Genomic DNA, 27470 nt, shown 5'->3' with positions numbered 1-27470 from the left:
CTACAGGCGGCAAACCCCAAAATCCAGTTTTTGATATCTTGAAACAACCTTCTTCAAACCCACTGCATAAAATTCAGTCATCTGGGATTGTAGCCACTTTTACACAAAGATTTTTCACTTTACTCAAACCATCGAGAGCAAGCCAATTTTCAAGGTGTAGGAAGAGGTGGTTGTCATGCATGCGAGAAGACTTTAAGGTAGATGATCTACAATCTTCCATCTAAATTTTTGAATTTTCTGTTGTATATGCAGTCATATGTTATCATGAAGAGCAATTTCTAATCTCAGCAAATTAGGTTTTGAATGGCATGATGCAGTTTAGAAAGTGTTTTACAACTGACTTGTAATGTGATGTATGATCCAGGTTTCATGAAATCAAACGTACCCCTTTGGTACAGTTACCATGATTTTCCTTCAAAACTGTCTGAATTTTTCGATTTAGGTGAAACAGAATGACATCAATGCATTTATTATTGTTTCATCTCAGCACTGATGTACAGAATCCAGTTTCATCACCAGTGACGATATGGGAAAAAAACTGTCTCAATTATGGTTAAAATGGTCAAGCAAAGAATGTGCATATGTCATTCTGTGATTTTTGTGAAAAAACATCATTTTTAGCACCCATTGTGCATACAGTTTACTTTAGCCCAGAGTGTCAGTTAAATGTCTTTCAAACATCGGGAAATTCTAGAGAAAAATTACTAATCGTAAAGCAATGGTTTTTCTCTCACTTTTGCATTTACACATTCAACAATATTAAAAGCAGGACATTAGGCCTGCTACCACTTCTCTATTCTCATGAGCATTCTCACAACACTACCAATGTAAAAATAAACAGTGGAAATTTTAAATAATATTAATTTCTTATTAAATTTTTAAACAAATTTATTCACAGAAATTAGAACAAAGTAATAAATAAAATCTAATAAACACTTTTTTACAATACTAAGTCAACTAATTCATGGCCAGGAAGGTTTCTCTCCAGGAGCTAAGGTTCTTCCAAACAATGCACTTCTATCCCGAAATCGAATCATTCTTTCAGTTTCTAAATCATCCAAATATTTGCCAACAAAAAATGCTGCAAATGGGAAAATAAGAAGTGACAATTGTTTTCCTACGTTCTTTTTAGTAAGCAGTGGAGGAGGCATTCTGAAACAAGCAATTGTTGCTTATAATACAAATTTTATGATCTATATTAAAAATAAGTAAAGAAATTTTAACAGTATAGTAACACAAGTATCAGCTTAGTATAACTATCATTTGCTTAACTTTAAAAAACTGAAATATGAACAGGAGAGTTTGTTGTTAATGATTAACACATTCTGGGAAGTACAAAATTCTGCCATGTATAAGATATCATTTCTAGTTTTACGTCTAAACTAAAATAATAACATGAGAAATATAGCACAATAAAGGTTATCAGCTGGACTTTTTTCTTTAAAGAATGATGTTATTTATTCCTGAGCATACTGACTCCATAGGGGAAGACACTGCCGCCTTGTGGTGATCCCAGTTGCCACACTACTCATATAATGATGGTAAAGCCATCATTATAGATGGACTTTACTGGAGGTCATCTTTTAGACTCTGTCAGGATGCAAATGCCTCAGACATTTCCATCAGTGTATCTACACAACTTACTACTGCTTTTGTATAGCTTCTTCCAACCACGACCACCTACCGTAACTTACAACCCCTCATTATCAAATTAACTGAAACGCAACCCCTGAGCCTTCCTGCAATATTAAAGGTTTCACACAAAAACTCTTCCCAAATCTAACTTAGACTATGCACTAGATTAATTAGATTATGATAACTTAGTTGAGTCTATAAACACAAAAAATACTACTGTCATACAACAAAGCAAGTGATGATCGCAACAATTATACATCCATAACAGCATCAGACCCCTCAGTCATTTTCCACAGGGCTAAGAATCTCAGGAAGCCAATAACTATGTTCCATTCCCTTTCAGTTTTAAACCAGAAATGATCCTCATGAGCTCTCCAACTACTTTTGTATAATCAGCTTCATACCTGGGACAGATATATAAGACATGGTGCACATCATCAAAGGCTCTACACTCTGGACATAGGCCTGAATTAATCTGACCAACCTATCTCAAAAAATTACCATGTCCAGAAAGAAACGTGTAATATGCTGTGTATTGGTATAAATCCCCATTTCAGAACAATGCAGTTCAGATTAAATGATGCAAACGTTAGCTTCCAGGAATAAAACATAACAGTTTGATGAATTGTGACAGTCTTTAATGACTTTAAGATTTCTGTCACAAATTGTAATAATTTACAAATTACTAGGAGCTGCTTCAGTGGAATTCCTGACAGTACTATAACTGTTCGACTTAAAACTTTAGGAAACCAATTTAGTATGTAGTCAAATAATATGTTCAATCTATTTTTGTGCTTATTCATTTAATATATTGTTTATGTGAAATTTAATGTTAATAAATTTCACATTAAACTACATCTAGAATTGAATTTTACATGCAGAATATAAAACTTGCATATTATGGTTAATATTTATTGCACGAGTCCTATTCAATGTAGTTTGGAAAAGTTAATCCTCCTGTGTATGTCTTAAATTTGTAGATAATTATGGATTAATCTGTGAATGAATGTTGCACACATTTATGCTGTAAGAACAGGTTAGATGTAGTTACATTTGTCAACAACGGTAGGATTTCTATATATTTTTAAAATATGTTTTTGTGCATTTAATGTATGAAATCAAGGAAATTATATCAACTTTTATGTTCATATTCTGCAGTGAATTACTTGAGAAATTATAGAAATTTTTGGATGACTGCATTACCTATTTGCTTCAGCTAATCATCAATATTTTTTTATTTATAAACATGGCTTGAAATCCCACAAAAATGGAAGTAACAGAGTAATATTTTTATATTCCTTCTTAATATTTTTATATGCATAGAAAATGAACATATTAATTGCTTACTTTACTAAAAGATTAATTCTCTGATTCCTTAATTTCTGAGATGCTTTCCACTTTCTGAGATGCTTTCCACTTTCTAGTATGATTCCAATCAGCAAATATTGCAGCAAAACTGAGTGTTGGAAATGTAATGCAGGCACTATATTTCCACAATGTACTCAATACGTCAGATACACCCATTAAACTGCAAAAAAAAACTTTCAAAAATATTTACGTGAGCTGGGAATATATTACAATAATATTGGGAAATAGAATGTCACTGATAATTATTCACTTTTACAAGATGATTTTTCCAGCCAATGCTGTAATTAGAATTACATTAAAAAAAATTTCACACATAGTTATAACGAATGAGAACTAAACTGAAATTCAGTATTTCAAATATGAATATTAAGATTTACATCATTTCTAATACTTTTAGCGAATAAGGTTTAACTTTACTGGTACGTCAGTAACAAAATGTTAACTTTCAACAATAATTAATTTTTTTTTATAGGTCGATATAACCTTAAGCTGGATTACAAAAATAAATAATTTAAACTTCATTAATAGTACTTGATAATTACATGACGAACAAATCACGAATTTATCAGTAAAAACTTTTGTAATACCGTCAGACGGTGTTTTCAGTTAGGCAAGGGTAAATTGCTAAATATTCGATGGATAAGTTCAGTAATTTTATTGCCGACAACTATGAACAAAATCTAGAATTATTTTTTGAGGCCAGTAACAAACAACTCTGTTAAAACTTTTGCATATTCCTGAAAATAACTTATGCAAGGATCAACCTAAAAACAGTAAAATTAAATTTACTTTGAACTTTAAAAGAACACCTGTAATACTAGTAAACCTTCCAATTGTTTAAAAAAAAAGGAAACTATTTATGTAAGTTACATTAACATATCACATAAAAGTGTAACTATATATTTTAAAACTAATTTAATATCAATACCAAGAACAGCTAACATAGAATTATGAACTAAATACTCACCTTCAATCTTCGAGAAAATAACACAACTATTTTTACAGACAAGAGATTTGGACATATAATCGATTAGAGACCATTCGATAGTAATAATGAAGTAGCCGATACTTCTGTTATAATCTTGACCTGGCCATTTGAATCCCTCTTTTCAATGTTGAGTAATTGATGCTGACAGCTTTTAACCACCAACTACTAAATTTGCCCGAAGATTAACTTAATGAAAGTTGCACATTTTTTTTTTATAAAATAAAAATATTTTTACACTCCAGTCTTCATCCTTAGTATATTACTGTCGTTGTTAAGAATTTTTTGACGAACTAAAAACCATGTACCTTTCTACCTTTACAGTATGTAAAATAGTGTGTTATTTAAAAAATATCCATAAGTTCAGTTTTGAGGACTTTCTGGCCTTCCTTTTTGCAATTTTTACAAAAATGAAAAGATCAGGGATCTGAGTTTGTTATAAGTTTCGCCTTTTATTCATGAAAGTTGTAAATTAGCACACAGCATGACAATAGCAACCGAAAGAAAAGGAGTTCCTCCTAAGTCGGTGCAACGCTCAAAAAACAACTCGAATGCCCTGACTCCATATATTTTATCTACCAGATTCGCACTCACAGTAATGCTGGATGATTGAAAAAGACACTCTACCCTCTGACGAACTACAGTATGAAGTCCCGCCTCATTAACTCCAAGTGAGGGTCCCTGAACAAATTGAGTAGCTTTACCAAAAATGGGAACAGCATGTTGTTAATGACTTTGAGTTGACCAACTTAGTTATATGCTACAAAAGAATTCTTTTCCTCCTGGACAAAAAGATACCACGGTAACGGATACAGAGTTTCTAAAGATACAACCTCAGGTTCCTAAAGATGGCATAATTCTCAGAATTGTGTCGCATACAAGTATGCTTGAATTGTTTAATTGGATAACTAAACCAATCAGCTAGATCCACTTGCAGATTATATTTTATGGTATAATTAGTAGCTTTTTTAGTCTTTAAAAATACAATTTTAAACGTCATGTGTTTAAAATTATGTTTGAGTGAGTTACATTTTTAATTTCCGTATTTTCATATGAAAGGGCTTCAATATTCGAATTTAAAAAAAAAAGAACTACTGGCAAAATTAAATAAAGCGTAAACAACCCGTACACGGCAATTCTTGTTTTGTAAACTTAGGGTCTTTCTCACTTGATGGTACCCTCTTTCTTTTTACTTTAATCAGAAATTTTGGTTACAAATGGAATGGCTTCCGTGGGCAAAATTTGTAATGGACAGATGTAAACAATTTGAAATAAAATAAATATATTTTATCTCTTTTAAGCTTCTTTAGCAACATAAATTTTCTTCTGGTAAAATACGGAACAAAAATACCAGAGAGGTATCTAGTGAATGATTCACTGTAAAGTCAAGTGAACTATTCTTATATATTGCGAGTATCTCCGAGATTTTATTGAAGAAAAAGGAATACGTGTTATATCAATGTCAACCAGGGAATTGAGATTAAAAGCATTAATTTATATTCGATCCTTTGTTGATCATACTTATCTGGCTCAGTAATATTACATTCCAAATTGAAACTACTTCAACGTCCTAGCTTAGATATGACGTCTTATATATGATAACCGGGTGGTAACCTAACGATAAATATTTTCTATTATTGTTTAAAAATCGACACTTGTATTTTTATCTGAAAGTAAGAAATTACTTTATTTTTGCGTTAACTGAAACTAATTTGATGTACATAAGTAGAGTAATATCATCCTTCCTTTCAATTTTATTCTTGTAAATCAACAAAAATGTTACTTATAAGTAAAATTCTTTTATTAGGAAGTTATGTTCAATTACATAATGACGTGCGTTTGAAATAGTGAATTTCTATTTCCTTTTATTATATTTTTGTATCGTAAATAGCACACACCTACTTGTTACGCGTTCTGGTGAGCAAAAATTTCAAGGGCATCTGTAGTGTACAGATGAGACGTTGAGTGAGGTGTTGGATATTGTAAACTGTGGTCAGTCATCTAAATGGCGGAAGTATTAAATGTTATATCTGATATACTAAGCGTAATTACTATTACGCTATGTTTTATATTAAAGTTCCCCCAAATAATTAATATTTATAGATTGAAATCAGCTAGTGGTATAAATATTTACGGTTTACTTTTAGAACTTTCAAGGTTAGTGTAATGTTTATTACATTTATGTTGTAGGATTTTCGTATATTTAAACAAAATTAATATTATTTTACATAGTATTCATTCTAGTAAAATTTTTCTGTGTGATTAACTGCTTAGATTAAAATTTAATCTATTGAAGGAAGAAAATATTTATATAATATAGAGAGAGATAGAGAATTGTGTGATGTGTAGGCTTATAGCATGTTATTGACTTTCCCTGCATCTGAAAAAGGTCTTGCAGGAATAAGCTTTGTGTTTACTATGTGTTTCAAAGTGAAATTTCACAGTTTTTCATGTTCAACGTTATTGGTAATTCTCTCATAGAAAGAAGAGAGATAGATAAATAAACCATGGACAAATTTTTTACATTGAGAAAATATGAATAAATTGTTTTTTGTTTCATCCTTCTAGGACCAATAGTTTTTTAGTTATGATTTTTTCCATAAACCCTTACAATCACAAAAATGGGTGTGTGCACTGTAAAAAAAATGACCGCCACAGGGAAACTGCATAAATAGAAAATTAAAAATAAAATATTTTTAAGGCCCTGAAACATGTAGGAAACAAGTGAGTAAGTTTCAATTTTTTTGAGCCATTCCCCCACTACCACTAATTGAGTGCAGTTGAATAATAGCAGTGAAAGCCTATTGCTTTGGCGTAGTCCTGTTTTGATCTCAATGGTTCCAAGAGCTCGCCTCTGAATTTTACCTTTGACTTAAGTGTTTGTGAGGGTCAGTTTTATCACGTTTATTAATTTGGTATGTAGACCGAGATGTCGTGGAGTTTTTAGTAGGGATTGATTCTTTGTGGATGCAGTCATTAGCTTTCTTGAAATATACAATTGTTATCACCATGTCTTTATTTCTTTTCCTGTTATAACCGATTATTAGCTTGAGACTCATGATCTGGTCTGGACAGCTCCTCCAGGATCTGAAACTTCCTTGGTATTCTCCTGGTTCTTTCTTGAGTTGTGAACCAATCCTGTAGAGGATGATTTTTGAAAAAAGTTTGTATATTGTGTCTAGAAGTGAGATTCCCCTGTAAGTGTTAGGGTCTGCTTTGGCCCCTTTTTTGTGGATAGATGAGGGCTGTCTTCCAGTGTTCTGGTAGTTCTTCCTTGATCCAGATGTTAATAAAGGGCAGTTTTTTCTGATCTTCCTGCATTTTCCAGATCTCTACAAAAGTGATCTTCTACCACTGCTTTATAATCCTTCATCTCGCTCAGTTCTTGGTAGACTTCTTTTATTGTGGGAGGATTGATTTTTTTTTTTTAGTGTTAATATTGGGGTATTGGTGTTGAAGTATAAGAGTTCTGTCAGTTCTTCGCAATTCAGGAATTTGTTAAAATATTTACCTAGGATTTCTGTGTCGTTTTTATTGTTATGGGCCAATTTACATTTTCATTCTTTATTAGTAGGATTTGGGGTTCATGTTTTTAGAGCTAATTTTTGAAGGTTTTGTAGTAGACTGTATTTTATTGAATTCTTCAATTGACTATATTGTGTTTTTATGGTGTTGTCTTTTTATTCTTCTTAGGGTTCAGGTGGTTTCTTTTCTTTCTTTTACTTGATTTTGGAAGGAAGTTTGATTTTTGGGATTGGTGAAATATTCATGCTTGATGTATTTTCTGCACCCACTGTTTTGTCACATTCGCTGTTCCATCATTGATGTTTTTTATGGGATCTTATTCGGGCTAATTCTATGATTTGTTTAAAGTTGACTAGATCATCGAGTTTATCCATGATTGTTATTTTTTCAGTTGTTTTTTTGGTAATTTTCATTATTGATTAGTTGGGTAGGATCCATTTTTATTTTAGTTTTAGGAGTTTGGTTTTGTTGCTTTCTTTGGGAAGTAAATTTAATTTTAATCTTGCTTACATATTGGTGTGAGCCTGTGTCTACTTCGAAGGACTTTTATATTTTAGATCTCCTTGTGTTGGTGTTTGTCCATGAAGACATGATTTATTTGTCATTCTTCTTTAGTATAGTTAGGGAGTTTCCAGGTTTTGAGGTTTTCTCTTGAAATATGTAGATTTCAAGATTAGGTTGTGGTTTCTGCAGAGAGTGACGAGTCTCCGTTTTTGTTTGTTTTCTTTTGAGCAGGCTATTTTCTTTTGATGTTGCGGTAACGTCTTTCTCTGCCTAATTGAGCATTGAAGTCTTTGATTAATTATTTAACATGGTTTTTGGGGATGTTATTTATAGTCAGGAGTCAGGTCGAGTAGATCCTGGATCTTTTCTGTTTCTTTACAGTCTTTTGGAGAGTCATTGTTATTATTAGTGGGTGCATGGGTATTTATTATAGTATAGATTTTATTAAATGCTTTTAGGCTGCTGAATGTTGGAGATTGTGACTTGAATTCTTGTACAGAGTTTAATTAATATGAGGCTGACTAAAAAGCCTGTTCACAACCGTGGGACATTTTTCATCACTCTCTTCCCAGGTATACCTTTGTAGAACCTATATCCTTGAGATTCCATGGTGTTGGTATTTCTTATTTCCTGCAGACCCATGATGAAAATTTTGTGTTTGTCCATTAGGCCAATTATTATTTTTAGTTTATCATTGTACTTGAGTGAGTTTCACTGTGTATGGAAATGTAGGTGATTATCTTCGGTTTGATTTTGTATTTTTCTTTTTCTCATGTGTAGTGTTGGGGCAATCAAATGCTTCTAATCGCATGTTATTGCCAGTTGACTGTGAATAACTTTGGTAATAAAATATATCAAAAAAGAGAACAATGAGGAGTTAAGTATTAAGGTAGGAGTACTAAAAGTAGACATTAACGTAATTTTTTAATTTACATATTAACATTTTTAAGGGTGATAGAATAAAAAAGGAGAGGCTGACATAAGTGAGGATGCAGAAAAAAAATGTTGATGTCAATTATAGATTTTGGAATTATTATATATAGACTTCATAACAGTGAAAAGGTCATTCCCTTGTAGGAGAGGGAGTTAGTAAGAAGTAATAGAGAATTTTTGAGATGTGATGATACAAGTAAATATTGAAAATTAGATGAAAGAACACTGAAGAAAGTAGTTTTAACATGATTTGAGAAGAGAAGTTAGTGACATAATCTCGTAAAAAGAAGGACAAGGGTGGTATGCCTTGTATTAAGATATTTAGTTTTAATGAATTTAATTCTAAAAGGAATTGTAGATGTAAAGAAAATCAAAGAATATAATAGAGAAACAGATAATTGAAGCTGTAGGTTGTGAGAGGTATATTTAAGACTTAGGCACATTATAGAAAGAAAAATAATACAATTGAAGAAGGGAAAAATTAAACCCAAATAAATTCTGCCAAAATCATTATTCATTTGTTAAAAATTTAGTCATATATGACTTTTTTAGGCTATTTATTTTAATAAAGTGATTGTTTTGTTTTCAGCTATACAACAACAGCATGTTATAATTATGTAAATCAGTATGCATTATTATCATATATGGAGTATCCAATAATTATTGCTCAAGAGTTTATACTAATTTATTTAGTTCTGAAATATATGGATCTTCTTAATTCAAAATCGATTGGAATATTTGCAGCTTATTCAGCCATCACTTGTGGATTTATTTTTAACATAATTCCATCATCTTTACTAACTTATATGATTGTATGTATAATTAATTTACATTATATTTTTATATTTTATGTAGAATATAAAAAATATTGATTATCAAAAGAAATGAAAAATGTAACGAGCAACATCTGTGACAGGCATGCGAGGGTTGGGAATATGTCTTGTTGCATTTATGTTCCAAAATGTTGAATAACTGTTCCGTTTCAAACCTATATACCCCTTTAAATCTGGAATCTTTAGATATTTAATCCTTTAAATTTTCTTTACAGCAACAGTTAAACAATTTTCTTTATGTAAACAATTAAAATGGCTGGTTAAAATGGCATATTGTACAGTACAAGTATGCCATATGAATTACTAAATATTTATAATAATGTACTGAATATTTAATCTTTTCTTTTTAGAAAAAATAGTATCATCATGCATACTGTTATTTAGATTTTTATATTTTTTTTATGGTATTCTGGGTAGGATAAAGATGAATTCATTGATGAGCCTTACAAAATAAAGTTAAATCCTTTAAATAATAGCTGACTTCCTAAATATGTGGAAATGTGCTTCCAGAAGAACTTTTTTAATCTTCTTTGCTTCTCCTTAATTTATTATTAATGTGCATATCTTGAAGTAGTTAAAAACCCTACAAGTAGAAGTATAAGAAAGAAGTAGAATATGGTCAAATAATGTTTTGATCTGTGACATTGTTGTTTTGACCAAGTTTAGTTTTGTAAATCTCATATTAAGTATAATGCATTCTTGGTTTTTATTCCTATACATAAAAACTATTGTACAGGGTCTGGCATATAAATATGATGATTTTGTAGTAATTTTTATGTTGGCACCACTGTCAATGAGAAGGTGGGAGTGTTGTACATCGACAGGTGTATTCGTGCTATTTCAGTAGCCAGTATGTCGTGGTTGGGTGAACAACAAGTGTTTGTCATTGAAGCCTATTTTAAAATTAATGACTCTGTTATTGTAACACAGCGTTTATTTCACAGACATTTCAATTTAAATCGACACGCATCTGCTCCTAGTAGGAATACAATGTTTTTGTGGGTGAAGAATTTTAGGAACACATCGTCTGCTTTAAAAATGAAACTAACAGGATGAAAACGGACGGTGAGAACGCCTGAAAACATTAACGCTGTAAGGTCAACTGTTACACTGTCTCCACGACGCTCAGCAGCAAGACATGCTGCTGCGCAAGCCATTTCTGATTGAAGTGTACGACAGAATGGAACTAATCTAACAGCATCAAACCTGCACAGACATAACAACAATTAAACCACGCATGCGTCATCTACGCAACACGACAGTACTACCAATTTAAACAAAAATATAACTAAATTGTGGATAATAATTTACTTACCCTCTTAGGTGTTCATGCATTAAATGTAATGTTATTTTTATTCAAAAAATATTCAATATTCAGTTTTCAATATTCAATTTGCAATATTCAGTTTTCAGTTTTCAATATTCAATTTTCAGTTTTCAATATACAATATTCAGTTTTCAATATTCAGTATTCAATAATCAATATTTAATATTCAATTTTCAACTTTAAATATTCAGTATTCAATTTTCAATATTCAGTATTCAATATTCAATTTTTAATATTCAATTTTCAATTTGGTACACTTTAAATAACCAGTACTAAGTACTATTTTGATATAATTCATATTATAGTATATACAAATTAAGTTTGAACACATTAATAAATAAATTAAAATTATAAAATGATGTACTATTGTTATTATAGTTAATGAAACCCCCAAAATTTCACATGGTCAAATTCATACATTTGTAATTGAAAACATGTATGTATATGTGAATTTGAATAATAAGAAAAGACTTTCTTATACATTATTGGTGAGACCCTACTTGGTATGTATCTTGGGATGATATTAATTTACGAGGGTTATTTTTTTTTCAAGTTCCAATCAGTCGCGAAATAAAAACCCGCGCAAAAATCGAATGAACGTTTGCACACATGTGTTGCGCTGTGTCTCTCATATGGCCTTCAATCACGCCGCATCACTTCGTTTAGTTCTGAACACGCAGCTAGCACGTAAATATGTCTACAACAATAGCATCTCCCGCAAGTGTGAAGTGCATGTGGTAATTCGATTTCTTCAGGCTGAGGGGTGTAATGCAGCTTAAATTCATAGATGAATAAGTTATGTGTATGGTGAAACTTCAATGAGTGACAGCAGACTGTGACAATGGTGCAGGAACTTTAAAGCAGGTCGTACAGATGTTCATGATGCATGCGGTCAGGGAAGGAAGCGAGTCAACCGATGGATGAGGCAATTCGAGAAATTGGTCGGTTACAATTTCTGTATTGAGTGATTCGTTTCCTGAAATTTCAAGGTCAGCTCTCTACACCATTTTGAGTGAGACTTCAGTACCACAAACTGTGTGTGAGATGAGTTCCCTAGATGCTGTCCGACCATCACAAAACAATGAGAATGGACGCCTCCCTAACATTTCTCCAGCGCTACCACAATGATGGAGAAGATTTTTTGAACAAAATTGTCCCAGGGGACAAGACATGGGTCCATTTCAAAACTGAAGAAACAAAACAACAATCCAAACAGTGGATGTATTCTTATTCTCTCAGTAAACCAAAGAAGTTCAAGCAAACCTTCTCCAACAGAAAGTGTATGGCTACTGTGTTCTGGGACTGGAATGGAATTCTCTTGGGGGAATTCATGGAACATGGCATGACCATCACTGCAGCCTCATGCTGCATGACTCGTCAACATCTACAAAGGACAATTCAGAATAAGCGGAGAGGAATGTTGTCATAGGCATTGTCTTTCTTCATGACAATGCTCGGCCGCACACTGCAGCTGTACTAAAGAAGCTCCTGCAGCGTTTTCGTTGGGAAGTGTTTGATCACCCACCATACAGCCCAGACTTGGCTCCATCCGATTTTCACCTCTTTGCTCGCATGAAACACTGGCTAAGAGGACAACATTTTGTCACAGACATCGAGCTGCAGACCAGCGTAGAAACATGGCTGAAAACACAGGCGGCTCCGTTCTATGACGAGGGTATTGGAAATTTGGTACCATGATAGGACAAATGTCTAAATCGGAGTGGCGACTATGTAGAGAAATAGTGTAACTATGTAAGTACTTTTTACAAATAAAATTTTTTTTATTTTCACTCTGGTTTTAATTTGGTGACCGATCGGACCTTGAAAAAAAATAACCCTCGTATTAATTTAGTATATTAAAATAAAGATGGTTAATATAATTCAGAATGTATTTGCTTGTGTGTATGTGTAATTGTTTGCTTATAACAAAGGGACACTAAACAGATCTAAATTATTCTTTTACCAAAGTTTCTGGAGGTCCCGGGTTTGAAACTCATGTCAGACGTAGAATTTTTCATACACTACAAATTTCCATTTTCACATTCCTTACACAAGCTTCTTTGGAAGCTGCTGATGCAAATTAATCAATAGTTGTTGTTAATGAACTTTGAGGATGGTTTTAGGTGTATATTTTTCCAGATAACTTCATTACTAGATAGATTAGCTATAAGGCATAAACAGAGAGTGTACCATATTTACAGCATCATTTTTTGTATATTTGCTGGTTTATCACAATCTGTCAAAAATAGCTTATCAAAAGATTACAGCTGGTTTTTAAGATTAAATTTAAAAAACAATTATTTTTGTATTTTATTTTCAAAAATCAGATAAATTATTCTCAAGGTACCACCAATTAAGGGAGAGTGTTTTTTCACAATCTTCAGTGGTGTAATTTTTCACTGTAGGCATTGATGTGGATTTAATTAAAGTACAAGTTATAATAATCACTGTTTGCTGCTTAATTATTTTGTCACTTATTCAGCTCTTTTTTGGTGTTCATCACTTCATCAGACTGTTTATAATTATAGCACAGTAAAACAAAAATAAAAATTTATATATAATTAAAGTTAAATGTAAATTTCTAAATAGTGTTTTATTTTTAATTTGTGGCTTGTGACTTGTGTATTTTTTCTTTTTTTAATATGCATATCTTGAAGTAGTTAAAAAACTTCAATAGTATATTTGTACAACAGAGGATTATGTGTGAACATCAAAGCCTGGTTTAATGAAACTTGCACAATGAAGTTAGTTTAATCAAATTTTCACAATTAAAATGTTAGCACCAGATAATTCTTTTTTTTTACATAATACGAGGTGCGACAATAAAGTAATGAGACTGATTTTTCTTTGCAAGATGTGGCAACCCTGTAGCTTGCGTAGGCACACCATCTTTGACCTTGGTCTATAAGCTACTTCTAGTCCAAGCGGCATATTGATGCAACTGCTCAGTCGTAAGTTGTGCTGTAATAAGTGAACACGTGTTTGTGTCTCGCATCACAGAAATGATACCGCAAAATATTACGCAACAGTGTGGCATTTCTTTTTGCGTTAAATTGGGTGAAAAGGCGACAACAACTTATGGTAAGCTTTGGAGAGGAGGTTATGTCAAAAGCTCAAGGTTTTTGGTGGGATAAAATTTTTAGTGAAGGCAGAACGAATGTTGAAGATGAAGACCGCAGTGGACGACCATCAACCTCACAGACAGATGTCAACTTGACCAAAGTGCGTGAAATCGTACGATCTGATCGAAGATTATCCGTGAAAATGATTGCAGAAGAACTCAACATCAATCGAGAAACGGTTCGTCTAATATTAACTGAAAATCTTGGTATGAGAAAGATTTGTGCAAAAATGGTCCCCAAAAATCTCACACAATAGCGAGAAACACGGAGAAATGTGGCAGCCGATCTGTTAGAGCAAACAGAAATCAATCCACATTTGTTGAACCGTGTTATCACTGGTGATGAAGATTGGTTTTTTCAATACGATCCAGAGACAAAACGCCAAAGTTCGGAATGGTGCTCAAAGGGATCACCCAGACCAAAAAAAGCTTGCATGTCAAAGTCAAAAGTGAAATGCATGCTTGTGTGCTTCTTCGATTCCAAGGGAATTGTTCATAAAGAGTGGGTGCCTCCTGGACAAACATATAACCAATATTTCTACAAAGAAATTTTAGAAAGACTTCGTAAACGAGTTCTTCGTGTCCGTGCCAACATTGCTGATAATTGGATTCTGCATCACGATAATGCGCCATCCCATACTGCTCTGTCAGTACAGCAATTTTTAACCTCAAAACAAATTTCAGTAGTACCACAGCCACCTTATTCACCAGATATCGTTCTGTGCGACTTTTTTCTATTTCCAAGAGTCAAAATGGCAGTCAAGGGACACCATTTTCAAACACAAGATGTCCAAAAAGCTGTGACGAGGGTCTTGGAGGATATTACAGAAGATGAGTTCCAGAAATGTTACCATCAATGGCAGAAGCGCTGGAATAAGTGTGTGCAATCAGAGGAGAACTACTTTGAAGGCGACAACACTAAACATGACTAAAATAGTAAGCAACATTTTTTTCACATCAGTCTCATTACTTTATTGTCGCACCTCGTATAATTAAAAGCAGATGAGATGAAAGAATTGATTTTAAAATTAACTTGCAGTATTTCCATTAACATGAGTTTTTGATATTTTGCTTTGAATTATTGTTTTTTTCATGTGAACAATTCTAGGAGATATTTGTTAAGTAGAATTTCATTCTTATCAGTATTATATTATTAATATTTTAGATTTTGAAACATATGTAAATAATCTAAATTTTTTTTTAAATTTTTAAATGGTGTGTAAGTTTATTACATATTTATTTATTTATTACAATGAAAACAGCTGTGAGATTCAGTATTGGCCTTTATTGAGATGATTGTATTTACAAACATTATAATGTAATATTACCTTCATGTTACATAGTGTACTGATAGTCTTTCTTAATGATGCAATTTGGTGTCTGTCCAGCAGATTAGATCATTTTTTTGCCTTTGATTTTTTCAGCCATTATGTACACCAGTTTCCTTATCAAGTAAAGCTCTTCAACTCTGGGAAATCTTATGGACTAGAAAAGCAGAAAGTGTTAGTGTAACATCATGGTTAATATCGGCTTTTACTAATTTCAGTAAGTATATTTTTCTTCCAGTATATCTTAATATTCTAGTTAATATAACTGTGGAATTTATTCTAGTTTTCCCTGCCATCTTCAGAACATATTTTTATTGTTTTTAAGATTTATATTTGTATGCAATATATGACATTGCTGACAAAATGTAGGCTATCTTTTCTTTGTATATATACTGTGTTCAGAAAGTTACTGTGCATTGTGTTTAAGTACCTACAAATAACATTTCACAGTTTTCATTCAGCACAAAACTGATTTTGTTGTACAGTTTTGTGCGTATAAAATTTTGAAGGCATCTTTGATGTCACATTTTTGTGAAAGTTATAACAAAATTGTGTAATACTGTTGTAACTGATAGGTCAGAGTCATTCTTATGTATTATTTAAAGACCGGATCATCTCATTTAGCTCCTTTGATCATAAAATTTGAGTTTATTACATTATTTTCTGTGGGGACAGCAAGCAAATCAAAGGTATTGCAACTAACCAAGTAGGCTTTAACAACTGATTATATTAATTTAAGTGTGTAATAACTTGAAATGTGTCCAGGACTGTACAAGAAGATATACTCTCATTGTTTTTTACAAGTTCTGTTAATTTCAATTGTGTAATAAATATAATTAATCGGTTAATGTCTATCAATCATTAAATTCAAATGCATAGTGGTTCCAAAATATAAATTTACATTAAACATATTGTTGAGTCCACTATATTATTTTTATATAAATAATATATATTCTCTATCTATACAGTATGTAACATGGTGGCAACCATCTGATAATAGCAAATGTTTCTGTTTACAAAAACATCATCAGTTTCAACCCTATCAGAATAGGTGTCATATATACATTAGGCTTTTGTAATGTTACTATAGTTTACAATCATGTATACTCGTTTTCAAACAGTGCCAGTGGAATACAGTTGTCACATTTGCATGATCTGAAAAATGTGTGCACTATCTTGTGCTACATTGCCTGTAATGGCTTTAAATGAATTGCTTTTGCTAATGATATATTAAATATTGTGAAAAATTCATATTACAGCAAAAAAAACCCAGAGTTATGTCTATACTTTTAACTTTTAATATATGTATAATACCATTTAAAAAATAGTATCATACGATAGGCTACTGAAGTACTTAGCTAAAAGAAATCATTGATTTGCAATTCTTTTATAGTCAGTCGGGTCATTCAGAAACTACTTTGTTTTAAAAGTACTTTAAAACAAGTGGAAATACAAAAAGAGTTGGCATCCACTTTAAAGGACTCTTCTCCTTTGTTTTTTATGGTAAAAAAAATGGGTTGCTGTTTTTAAACATGCTTGTATATTGATTCAAGATGATCATCACTTGAGACACTAAAAAACTGCTACAACTGACAAAACTGTCACAAAAATCCACAATGCTGAATGAAATTATTACCGCCTAAAGGTACATAAGCTTGCTGATATTGCAAATATCAATGTTGTCTGTTGATGAACTTTTGTAAAAGCGTAGTATGAAAAAGTTATAAAAAAAAACATAAAATCAGTAAAAATGTTTCTGAAATTTGTACTCAATCCTGGTCAAATACAAAAAGTGAAGTGAATCACTTATTTGTTTATAAGTGGTTCAGTAATAAAATTTTGTTGGTTTTGGATAAGGTAATAAATTCCATCTTTCACAATCTGATGGTTCTATCACACTTGGAATGTTTCAAGGAGTAGCATGAAATTAAAAAATTTAAGATTGCATAAATGTTGGAAATTAAAGAATCTAAGGGAAGTTATAATGCCAACTATCAAAGCCATATTTAATGAGCTGTTCATATAAATCACCAAGGTTAATAATGCTGAGTGCACAACAGAATTCATCAATCAAGAGATGTCTTTTGCCTCATAAATCATCTTCTGTTTACATTTTTAATTTTAATTTATACTGAAAAAAGAAGAAAATAGTAATGATACTATTTTTTAAATGATATTGTACTTATATTTATATTGTACTATTTTAATAATACTATACTGCAGTGTACTGAAGTGATGAAAGCTCTCTTCATTTTCTCTTATAAGCTTGGCAGGGAATATTTGTTGTTCTTGAAATATAACTATTTCATTTCTGGAGTACTTGTGATTCATATCAAATCACTTACATGGTTAAGGTGTCATATATTTATATGGATTTCAATTACACATTCAAAAGCACAGACAATGATAGTTCTGTATTGGCTTTATTGAGTGATGATAGCTGACCACACTCTTTCTCTGGAAGACCTTTGAAGTTGATATCCATTTACTTGTTATTCTTTTTTAGTAAAATTTTGTCCTCCTAATAAGTTAACTTATTGCTCAGTTATTCAGTAACATTTATTTTACAATAATATAAAGTTTACTTTCACTGTATGAGGTCTGTTCAAAAAATATGTAGACTAATGTCATAAAACAAAATGTACTTTATTTAGAAGTTATTTGTCTGGGTCCCCTTCAAAATTCTCTCCTCCCTGATGCACATAGTTATCCCAATGGTGTTTCCACTTTAGGAAACACTCCTTTTGTGATGTTCTGCAGTTCCTTCATCGCATTTGCCTCAATCTTAGGAATCGTCTCAAACCTTCTTACTTTCAAAGGTCTTTTGAGTTTGGGGAACAAGAAGTCGTCACAAGGAGCGAGGTCAGGTGAGTAGGGTGGGTGGGGAAGAATAGTAATCGAGTGTTTGGCCAAAAACTCGTGAGTTCTGAGGCCTGAATGGGCTGGAGCATTGTTGTGATGAAAAAACCAGTCACCACTTTTTTACATTTCTGGCCTTTTCTGCCGAATAGTGTCCCACAGACGTTTGAGAACTACAATGTAGTAAGTCTGGTTCACTTTGGAGCCTTGGAGGAGGTACTTGTGGTGGACTACACCCTGAGCATCAAAAAAAACTGTCAACATCACCTTCACATTGGAACGAACTTGGCAAGCTTTGTTTGGTCTGGGAGATGTTTCACCCGCTCACTGGGATAATTGAACCTTTGAATGTCATAACCGTACACCCAAGATTCATCACCTGTTATGATCCTCGTCAAGAACTTTTCATCTTCTTCTGAACATTCAATCAATTCTTGACAAGCCTGGACGCGATGGGCTTTTTAGTCGCCCATCATCAGGTGTGAAACAAATTTCGTAGCAATGCGGCATTTTTCGGTAAAAATCTCGTAATATGATCCAACTGACATCCCACACTCTTCAGCAAGCTCTCTGATGGTCAGACATTGATTTGCCTGAACTAGGGTGTTGATTTTGTCTACGTGTGAGTCTTCAGTTGATGTGGAAGGACGTCCAGGATGCTCATTGTCTTCAATCGACTGATTACCATCTTTAAAACATCCATGCGACTTAAATCATGTTGCACGCTTCATAGCAACGTTGCCGTAAGCTGTCTTGAGCATATAAAAAATTTCACTTGCAGATTTTCCGAGTTTAACACAAAATTTCACAGCAACTCTTTGCTCGTTCAAGTCACTCATTCAAAAATCCACCAAACGAAAAAAACACACTTCACAAACAACCACATAGCTAAGCAACCAATAATGATATTTGCAATCAGAAAACTGCGTTGTAATCAGGTGATTTGTATGAACATGGCGACGCCAAGCGGATTTGACTGGAACCAACTGGACCAGAGCAATTGAAACAGTCTACGTATTTCTTGAACAGCCCTCATACTGTAGGTAAAACATTTTTTTGCAAATTTTATTTTTCATTTTCATTTATCAATGTTAAAGTTTGATCGTTAGTGTTTTTTTTTTTCAAAGCAAGTAATAGGAACTTTAGAGATGCTAGGCAAAAAAACTTCCTAATATTGTTACTAAAATTTATTATTATAAATACATGGTTAACCACTACTTTATCAAATGCAATACTAATAATAAAATATAACAGAAATCCTTGTTCTGTTAGAATTATTTATTTCCTTAACTGTGAATTTTTAGATAGCAGTAATCTGGAATGATATGATCAGACAGACCATGATTGGCTAACAAAACTAGCAATTGACTAGTTTTCAATGAGTAAGGAAAACATTGTCATATCATGATAAGTGTTTAAATCTAAATGTTACCTATAAAGAAAATTTAACTAATTTTGTTATAATACTGAATAAATAGTTTTTAATTTTACTTTTAAATTTATTACAGTCATATTTTGTTTATTTTCTGGATGATCATGACCACAGTATTTTGGATGTGATAATTTTTTCATTAAGATTTCTAGTTTTTCTTGTTTTCATCTTAGTATGCAAAATAATTATATTTTTCTTAATTTATGGATATTGTTTAAGAATTTATTGTTTTGTAAAGTTTATTATTTTTATTTATTTGTTTTTTTTACAGCCAGAGTGTTTACTATTTATGTGGATTCAGCTGATGCAATTCTTTTAACAAATTTCATCTTGTCTACGGCACTCAGTACTTTAATTGCATTATCTACTGTTATACTTAACAGAAAAAAAACGAAATAGATCTTAAATACAGTACTAATCAGAAAATTCAAGAATAGCGTAAAAAGACAAATAATTTATAGAATTTGTATAGGCTATGAATGATTATCATTAACTGTTAATAAATATAGATCTTTATTTTGCTCAGTTGGTTAATACAGGTTATTTTTGTTCACGTTTTTATTCTAATAATATTTTACTATTGCTTGATCATAGTATTGTAAATATTGTTACTAGATTTTTAAGATATATTGTGTTTTGAAGGTAATGTTATCATTAGATGATAACATTCTTTTTACAAAGGGTACATAGAATTTCCTACTAATTCATTTTTTCCTGTTTTTATCACAGCTCATGAAAATCACTAACCCTCAGGTAACATTCATTATATTATAAAACATTGTATAATACTATATAGAATATTTTATTTCATGATAGTTTTACAGTATGCAATTTTCTGTTATTAAATAGTTAAATTTAATTACTACAAGTTCACAGCAGCTGTCCGTTATTAAAAATGTATATTTAACAGTGCGAGCTGTAATTTACTGGATCATTGCCAGTTGGCAAACAGTTTTAGATGGATAATTATTTTTAAGTTTCACTAGTATTATGATTTTTAACATCCTTCATTACATGAATGATTGGCGAGCTTTAACATTTGATTGACCTGTCTAATTAAATGTATTTATCCATTATCAGGGTACCAGTCTTATTTTTTTTTATTAATTTTGTAAATTATGAATAAACTGAATTCTCATGCATATTTATCTACCAGATAATTGTATTTAGATATATTTTTTTCAGTCGTTGTTCATATTTATATTGCTATTTGTATATCGTGAATTACTTCATGTAAGCTTGAAATTGGGATTAAACTTGGTTAATTGAGTATTAGTTGTTATTTAAAGAATAAGTAAATAATTAATAGATCTTTACTTGTGCATTATTTATAAATTATCATAAATTCCCTTTATGATAATTTGTTTCCAAATTCATTCCACATAAATCTTTTGCCTTTTATTCCTATTAATCTGACTTTATATTGTTTAATTACCTTTTTAGTCCAATTTTTATTTGTTATTGAGTTCAGTATTACTTGAAAGCATATTTTGAACAGTATTTGTTGATAATAAAAGAATTGCATAGAAAGTTAATGCATTTTTCATGATTTAGAAAAAACTTACTTTAGAATAAAATTAGTTAATATAAACTGTATGTGACTTAATCAAAATTCACAAGTAGACTGTATATAAATTTGTTTTGATTGTGAAGCTGTATGAAATAGGAAATTTGTGTACCACTGGTGTTATAGAACGTAAAATGATATGTGATACTGCAAAAGTGATATGTAATTTTACAATTTAAATTACTTGTGTATAAATGCGAGTTATTTAAAGGTTTACCATAAAGGCACCACTTTTTGTTAACAAAACGGTTGCTGGTAAGATTTTGGTTTACTTATAAATATAAGATGCATTATTTTTATACGATAAAAAAGATATATTGATAAAAATTAGCAATTTGTTTTAAACTTATTTTAACAATGTAACTCCTATTCCTATAAAGATTGTTGGTTGTGAATGTTTGTAAATTGTATTTATCAATTTGTCAGTAACAAAGTAATAAAAATACATGGATTATCATAATATTCAGTTTTAAAATATAAACTGATGTGCGATTATAAAAACTACTTCATGCAAGTAATCTAATAACTTGTTTTTTCTGTCAAATTATAAAAGATTCAGAGTAACAAACACAAAATTAGTTGTACAAAAATTGGTTTGGTAGATAGTATTAGATTATTTAAAAAGTCACTACAAATCTCAGCCCAAAAGACTTTGACTCTGCTGACTAGTCTACTCATTAACCATTATTTTTTCTCCCCATACTCTCCTGGGCCGGACATACAAAGCTAAGTAAAGCTCAGCCCAAGGGAGTGTCCTTTAACTCTTACTAGCAGGTCAGCCCCCTCCTCCCCCGCCATAGTTGGTCCTTACTGATCTTGTTGATACCAGGCCCTTATTCATTCCACATAAATCTTTCGCCTTTTATTCCTATTAACCTGACTTTATATTGTTTAACCCAGTTTTGGTTTCTTACTAACATACCTGAACTCAGTGGCGGCTCTTAACTAAATTTAGTGGAGTCCTGCTCCAGAAGATTTTTTCTGGGCCTTTTTAAGGCCATGGTTAAAGTTTTCTGTAAAATAAAAGAAACAAAAAAAATGAATCAAGTAGAATAGCTGGAAGCAGGATAATAATCTAGTTCTACACTTTATCACATTCAAGAATATGGTACACTGTTTTTAAGCATATTGTGCTTAACAATTGTATTTGGTTTAACCAAATAAATAATAAAATGTCAATACAGATAGTATTTTTTAGTATTATTGGATAATAACTTAATAAAATCTTCGCTTAAAACCACTGTAGTCCAGTATTGCTTAATTTAAATTTCTATGTGCACAGAAACAAATACATCATTAGTTTTTACTAATTACCTCTTCTTTCACCCTTCCAGCATCTTTTTGGACAAATTTGGCAATCAAAAATTCCTTGCTTTCCGCCATCTTCTGATCACTACTCATAAAAACAAATCACTTTCATATTCCTTTCACCAACTAAACTAGAAAAAGGAATGAACAACAAACGTTCCATATACACACGGAGTAAAAAATAAGACTAACTTTCACCAGCACGCCAGGTCGGCACTGCAGGAGCAACAGTGCTCTCTCTCCCTTGCGGGTTGCTTCTTATGTGTGCATGCACACAACAGCAAACACCATGCCGCTGGAATTGTGAAGCGCACAGTTCCTTACAAAGATTTTTGTATCTTTTTCATAAACTATATATTGTACCAGTATAAAGAAAGAATTAAAGAAAAAAGAACTCATTATATTAAATGTTATCAATAATATCAAGTGGAAATAGGTGCTGCAGCTCCACAGTGCCTATACACGAGCCGCCACTGCCTGAACTTGCACTACCAAGACAGAACCCAGACCTAGAAAAGATATCTCAGAGATTATAATCTTTTAGTTTTGGCGACCTTATAATCCAGAATTATGTGCTAATAAGACTATTGGCACAATTTGCATAATCAGTCTTTAAATGGTTCTATAATGCTCTATACTCAATTAGAAAACTTCCTAAGCTTTGCATATGTAGACTAAGAAGTGATTCTTCATTGTAAATCTGTGAAATTTATGCTGGTTTCACAGTAATTTCATGTGTTTCCCAGAAATAAAGTGTTTTATTGCAGTTATTTTCGTTGCTATTGGGTGTCAGTCTTAATAAATGGTGTCTTAGAACCCATTTTTATCAGAAAATTAGTCTCATTATTCTTAGTTAATTTTTAAAAATATAAAGTAAGTCAAACTATCTCAGCTAATCACATTTTTTCCATCTATATTCCAAGATTTTATGAAACTTAACTTAAACAAAGTTATCCCTCCTTAATAATGTCAAAATTTCAGAATGCAAAACCTATTTAAAATTTTCAGTTTTTCAATAGTTCTTGTTATCTATCTCACAAACCATCATTCTGCCTCTTATTCTATAAGTTCCTGGCATCCATGTTTCTTACTACTGGGATTCAATACAATATCCATTTTGGTTATCTTTTGTCTTCCATTCTTTCTGTATGTCCTTAACATACATGTTTCAGTTTCATTGATTTACAATGTTTCCCCGTTTTTTCTTTTATTTCAGTATTTGAAAATATTTAACATTTTGGACTCAAATACTTTCTCTAATTGTATAAAAATTAAATTTTTTGTAAATTATAATCTTTACATTTTGTGAATAAATTTCCTTTATTTGATGTTTAATGTTCAAGCAGCTGAGTTTTCACCATTGTCTCCTCTAATATATGTTTTTAATCATATAAATAATATTTTTATGACTAAACAATATGCTGAGAGTTAGGTATGATTAGTTTAACAATGTATTCATTTTTTTTAACAGTAATATTTTATTCACTTTGTGTAGAATTCCCGGATGACTGGAATTTCTTAACTTACTTCAGTTACAGTATTTTTGAAATTGGGTAGTATATTACATAAGTTTTGAGCATAATCAAAGTTCCTGAATTATTTTATTAGCCATATTAATTACCAATGAGTATGATTTATAGTTATGCTGTTTGTTTTTTTTTAATTCTGTAGCTAAGATTAAAATATTAACACATTCATCATGTGTCATTCAGTACAACATATGTTCATTGGATTGTCATCAGTACTTTTCTAATTTTTTTTTTTTTCATTTAAGTTTTATATCAGATTGATTTCAATATGGTGCCAATCTGAATGTTGTAAAATCATCCATAATTTAATTTTTACCAGTTTTTGTAATTTATAGTTAATTTATACTCTTTTTGATTTAATAATTATTAGAATATTTAAATAAAAAGAAAAATAGTAGTATATGCTAATAAACATTTCCTTGACTCAAATTTTATGTGAATTACATGACACATTAGTTAGCAATTATTATATTATCACTGTTTCTTGAAAATTAAATATACTAATATAGCTTTATATATAGCTATTTTTAGGTAAGTTTAAAGTACAATATAACTTGCCTTAAAGAAAAAAAATAATGAACATGGTGATGCTATTTGACATAAATGCTATTCCATTTAACTCAATTGAAAAGTAAAAAATTAGGTTATCATTTGTTATTTTAAAAATTTATTGTAAGATGTTAATAAGGAGAAAAACATTTTATCCTCAAGGATCCAAATTTACATAAGAATTATGGGAATGAATGTGTTAAATAAATACTAATTTCATATTGTATTACTATACAAAAAATGTAATTATATTTTTAGATTATCATACATCATGTATTTATAATTAACCCTTTGAGTATTGGATTAGTGGTGTAATTAAATAGATGGCATTACCTTACCGTCTATTTATTATATTTTTATATCTATTATGTTTTCCAAATTTTTTAATGAAATATTTTTTTAACTACTTGAAGCTTTGAGCACATTCTGTACTTAGATCACCATAAATTTTAATATATATTTTATATATTTGGCTTTGAATTAAACAAATAAAAATATTTTAACACATTTGATTTGACTTCTGCTTGTTGGTGATCAGTGAACTTTTTCCCCATTTATTCAGTTATTGGCCTGACCATATTGCAATTTTGGTTATATTGCCATTTCTTCTAATTTTATTAGTTTAGATTTTTATGATTTTTTTTTTAATTGTAAATTGTAGGTATAATTAATTATCAAAACCAAACAGTAAATTCATTTAAAAAAAGTATCGATTATTTAAAATCTTTCTTTAACGTGTTTATATTTTTTTATGTAATTATTATTCATTTTTATTACTGGTCAATTCTAATAAAACTTTATTTAATATTTCCAAAATAGCTTAAATTATTTCTGAGTCAAAAAAATTATGTATGATACTTAAAATCAAAACAGATCGCATTCATTTTTAGCTTTTATTTGTATAATGGCAATATTCAACTGCCATTAAATAAATAAACATCTGCCGAATAAGAAAGACCCAGCAGCAAGGGACTGATGTCCAGGTTGGGTGTTTAGTAGGAGATAAATATCTCCCGATACTCATGCGTTTAATGTTGGTTGGTTTATTACACACTTTTCCCTAGAATTGCATTTTTTTTTTTATTAAAAAAACATGTTAAAATTTAATCCATTGAAAAATTACTGTTATGAAAATTATTGCAAGTAATTGTTCTTAAAGAATTATGTACGAAGCTAACTTTAATAGTGGGAAACAATAAAAAATGTCAACATATCTCACTATTGTTTTATATATAAAATCACCACATTTAAAACAAGTCTTGAATTACAGCGCTAGAATTGAAAAATTTCATAAGTTTAGACAAAAATATATACACACTACAAAAAAAAAAATTATAATTTAAAGAGAGCTGCTATAAAATGGTATTTTATTTTGATATTTGTCATGAATTGTTTATATTTACTTAAATTTGATTTTGATTTAATTCAACCATTGGTTGAACATTTATTAGTTAGGATTTTTGTTTACTTGTGTAGATCTATGGGTGAAAAAATTCATTTTCAAGATTTCAGTACTTTGTAAATACTTTATACTCAAAGAGTTAAATAACAATACTTTGTAAACTGTCAGTATTACACAAGCACAGTAATTTTTAAGATTCTTGTGATGTATGTCTAGTCATTACTTACTAACTTTTATCTACTTATTATTTTCTTAATTTTTTATATTTTAAACTAATTATTTACATTTTAATCACTGTAATACAAGCTTTAGTTGTGTAAAACTGTTAATAATAATTAATAGAAATAATGTAGTAAATTCTTTGTAATGAAACATATTTGTTAATTTCTTAATGTAAACTAATGAATTTTAAATAAAATGTAATTATATGAAATCGTAATAAATTTCTATCATTTCTTTTAGGTAATGTTACCAACCACTTTTATTAATTTAACCTATCTTTCCTTAACTGAAGTGGGACTTGCATTAGTTCTATGAGTTCTAAAATATCCATTTAAAAAGGTAACCTACCTAGATTTTTAGAAATGCAATTTACATTTTTAATAAAAGAATATTTATTGCCTAGGTATTTTTCAGATGTAAACCCTGAATATCATTATTTGTCATATGCATAATACAGACTTGGAAGCTTAACCTGAAGAGGAGGTTAGGAGACATTGGTGAAGTCAGACATGCCTGTGGTGTGCTTTGACTTTATTGCTTGTTTTAATTGGTTTTTTGTGTAGTTTTGTTGTTAAATCAGTGTTACACTCGTACCAATCAAAATTATGTCTTATGCAACATAGAAATTCAGACCTACATCCAATTTCTTTCTACCAATTTAGGTTATCTAACAAGGGAAATGCAACCTCATTCCGGTATGCGCAGAAGCTCGCACCCACACCCGGTTCAATCATGGTGTCTCGCGTGGCATTACTAAGTCACGATAACGACCGCCCCCGGCGGAGGGAAGCCACGTCCACGCTCGCATGGGCTAACACACCCCAGTGGTGCAGCCACTCCCACCAGCAGAAGCCTCAATGCGAATCACAAACAACACCAATATAACCGTGGCACGATGATAATGCTCCTACTTCCAACCAATCCAATGCTTAAGCCGGAACCCTAGCCACCTGGGATCCTACCACGACTGAGTACCTCGATTAAACTACCTCCGCAGACCTACACACCGCAAGGGCGCGAAGAAAACCAGCCGCTATAGACCA

The 27470-nt window shown here is 31.1% G+C and overlaps 3 protein-coding genes across 3 annotated transcripts; 1 reads left to right on the top strand and 2 right to left on the bottom strand.

The window, feature by feature from the left end:
* Nucleotides 1-863: 863 nt before the first annotated feature.
* On the bottom strand, nucleotides 864-4113 carry ND-MNLL (NADH dehydrogenase (ubiquinone) MNLL subunit). Its single transcript, XM_075373410.1, has 2 exons — nucleotides 3971-4113; nucleotides 864-1152 (listed from the first exon to the last, which is right to left on the bottom strand). The coding sequence occupies exon 2, from the start codon at nucleotides 1149-1151 to the stop codon at nucleotides 963-965; it is 189 nt and encodes a 62-aa protein (XP_075229525.1). The 5' UTR covers nucleotide 1152; nucleotides 3971-4113; the 3' UTR covers nucleotides 864-962.
* On the bottom strand, nucleotides 2995-4110 carry LOC142329081 (uncharacterized). Its single transcript, XM_075373412.1, has 2 exons — nucleotides 3971-4110; nucleotides 2995-3163 (listed from the first exon to the last, which is right to left on the bottom strand). Exon 2 carries the CDS (start codon nucleotides 3157-3159, stop codon nucleotides 2995-2997), a length of 165 nt encoding a protein of 54 aa, XP_075229527.1. The 5' UTR covers nucleotides 3160-3163; nucleotides 3971-4110.
* Nucleotides 4114-5917: 1804 nt separating the features above from the next.
* Nucleotides 5918-26638, top strand: LOC142329592 (solute carrier family 66 member 3). Its single transcript, XM_075374298.1, has 4 exons — nucleotides 5918-6145; nucleotides 9540-9762; nucleotides 15656-15776; nucleotides 20122-26638. The coding sequence occupies exons 1-4, from the start codon at nucleotides 5994-5996 to the stop codon at nucleotides 20247-20249; spliced, it is 624 nt and encodes a 207-aa protein (XP_075230413.1). The 5' UTR covers nucleotides 5918-5993; the 3' UTR covers nucleotides 20250-26638.
* The last annotated feature ends 832 nt before the right edge of the window (nucleotides 26639-27470 follow it).

This window comes from Lycorma delicatula, chromosome 8 (assembly GCF_047948215.1).
Source record: "Lycorma delicatula isolate Av1 chromosome 8, ASM4794821v1, whole genome shotgun sequence".
Classification (NCBI taxonomy): Eukaryota; Metazoa; Arthropoda; class Insecta; order Hemiptera; family Fulgoridae; genus Lycorma; species Lycorma delicatula.
The sequence above is the reverse complement of the archived record's forward strand: the minus strand, read 5'-3'. Positions and strand labels throughout refer to the sequence as shown.

Bases quoted from the DNA above. Each gene is read 5' to 3' on its own strand.
- LOC142329081 (XM_075373412.1), bottom strand. From the start codon at position 3,159: ATGGGTGTATCTGACGTATTGAGTACATTGTGGAAATATAGTGCCTGC.
- LOC142329592 (XM_075374298.1), top strand. From the start codon at position 5,994: ATGGCGGAAGTATTAAATGTTATATCTGATATACTAAGCGTAATTACT. The intron at 9,763-15,655 runs GTATGTATAATT...TGATTTTTTCAG, and splicing joins CTTTACTAACTTATATGATT to CCATTATGTACACCAGTTTC. The intron at 15,777-20,121 runs GTAAGTATATTT...TTTTTTTTACAG, and splicing joins ATCGGCTTTTACTAATTTCA to CCAGAGTGTTTACTATTTAT.
- ND-MNLL (XM_075373410.1), bottom strand. From the start codon at position 1,151: ATGCCTCCTCCACTGCTTACTAAAAAGAACGTAGGAAAACAATTGTCA.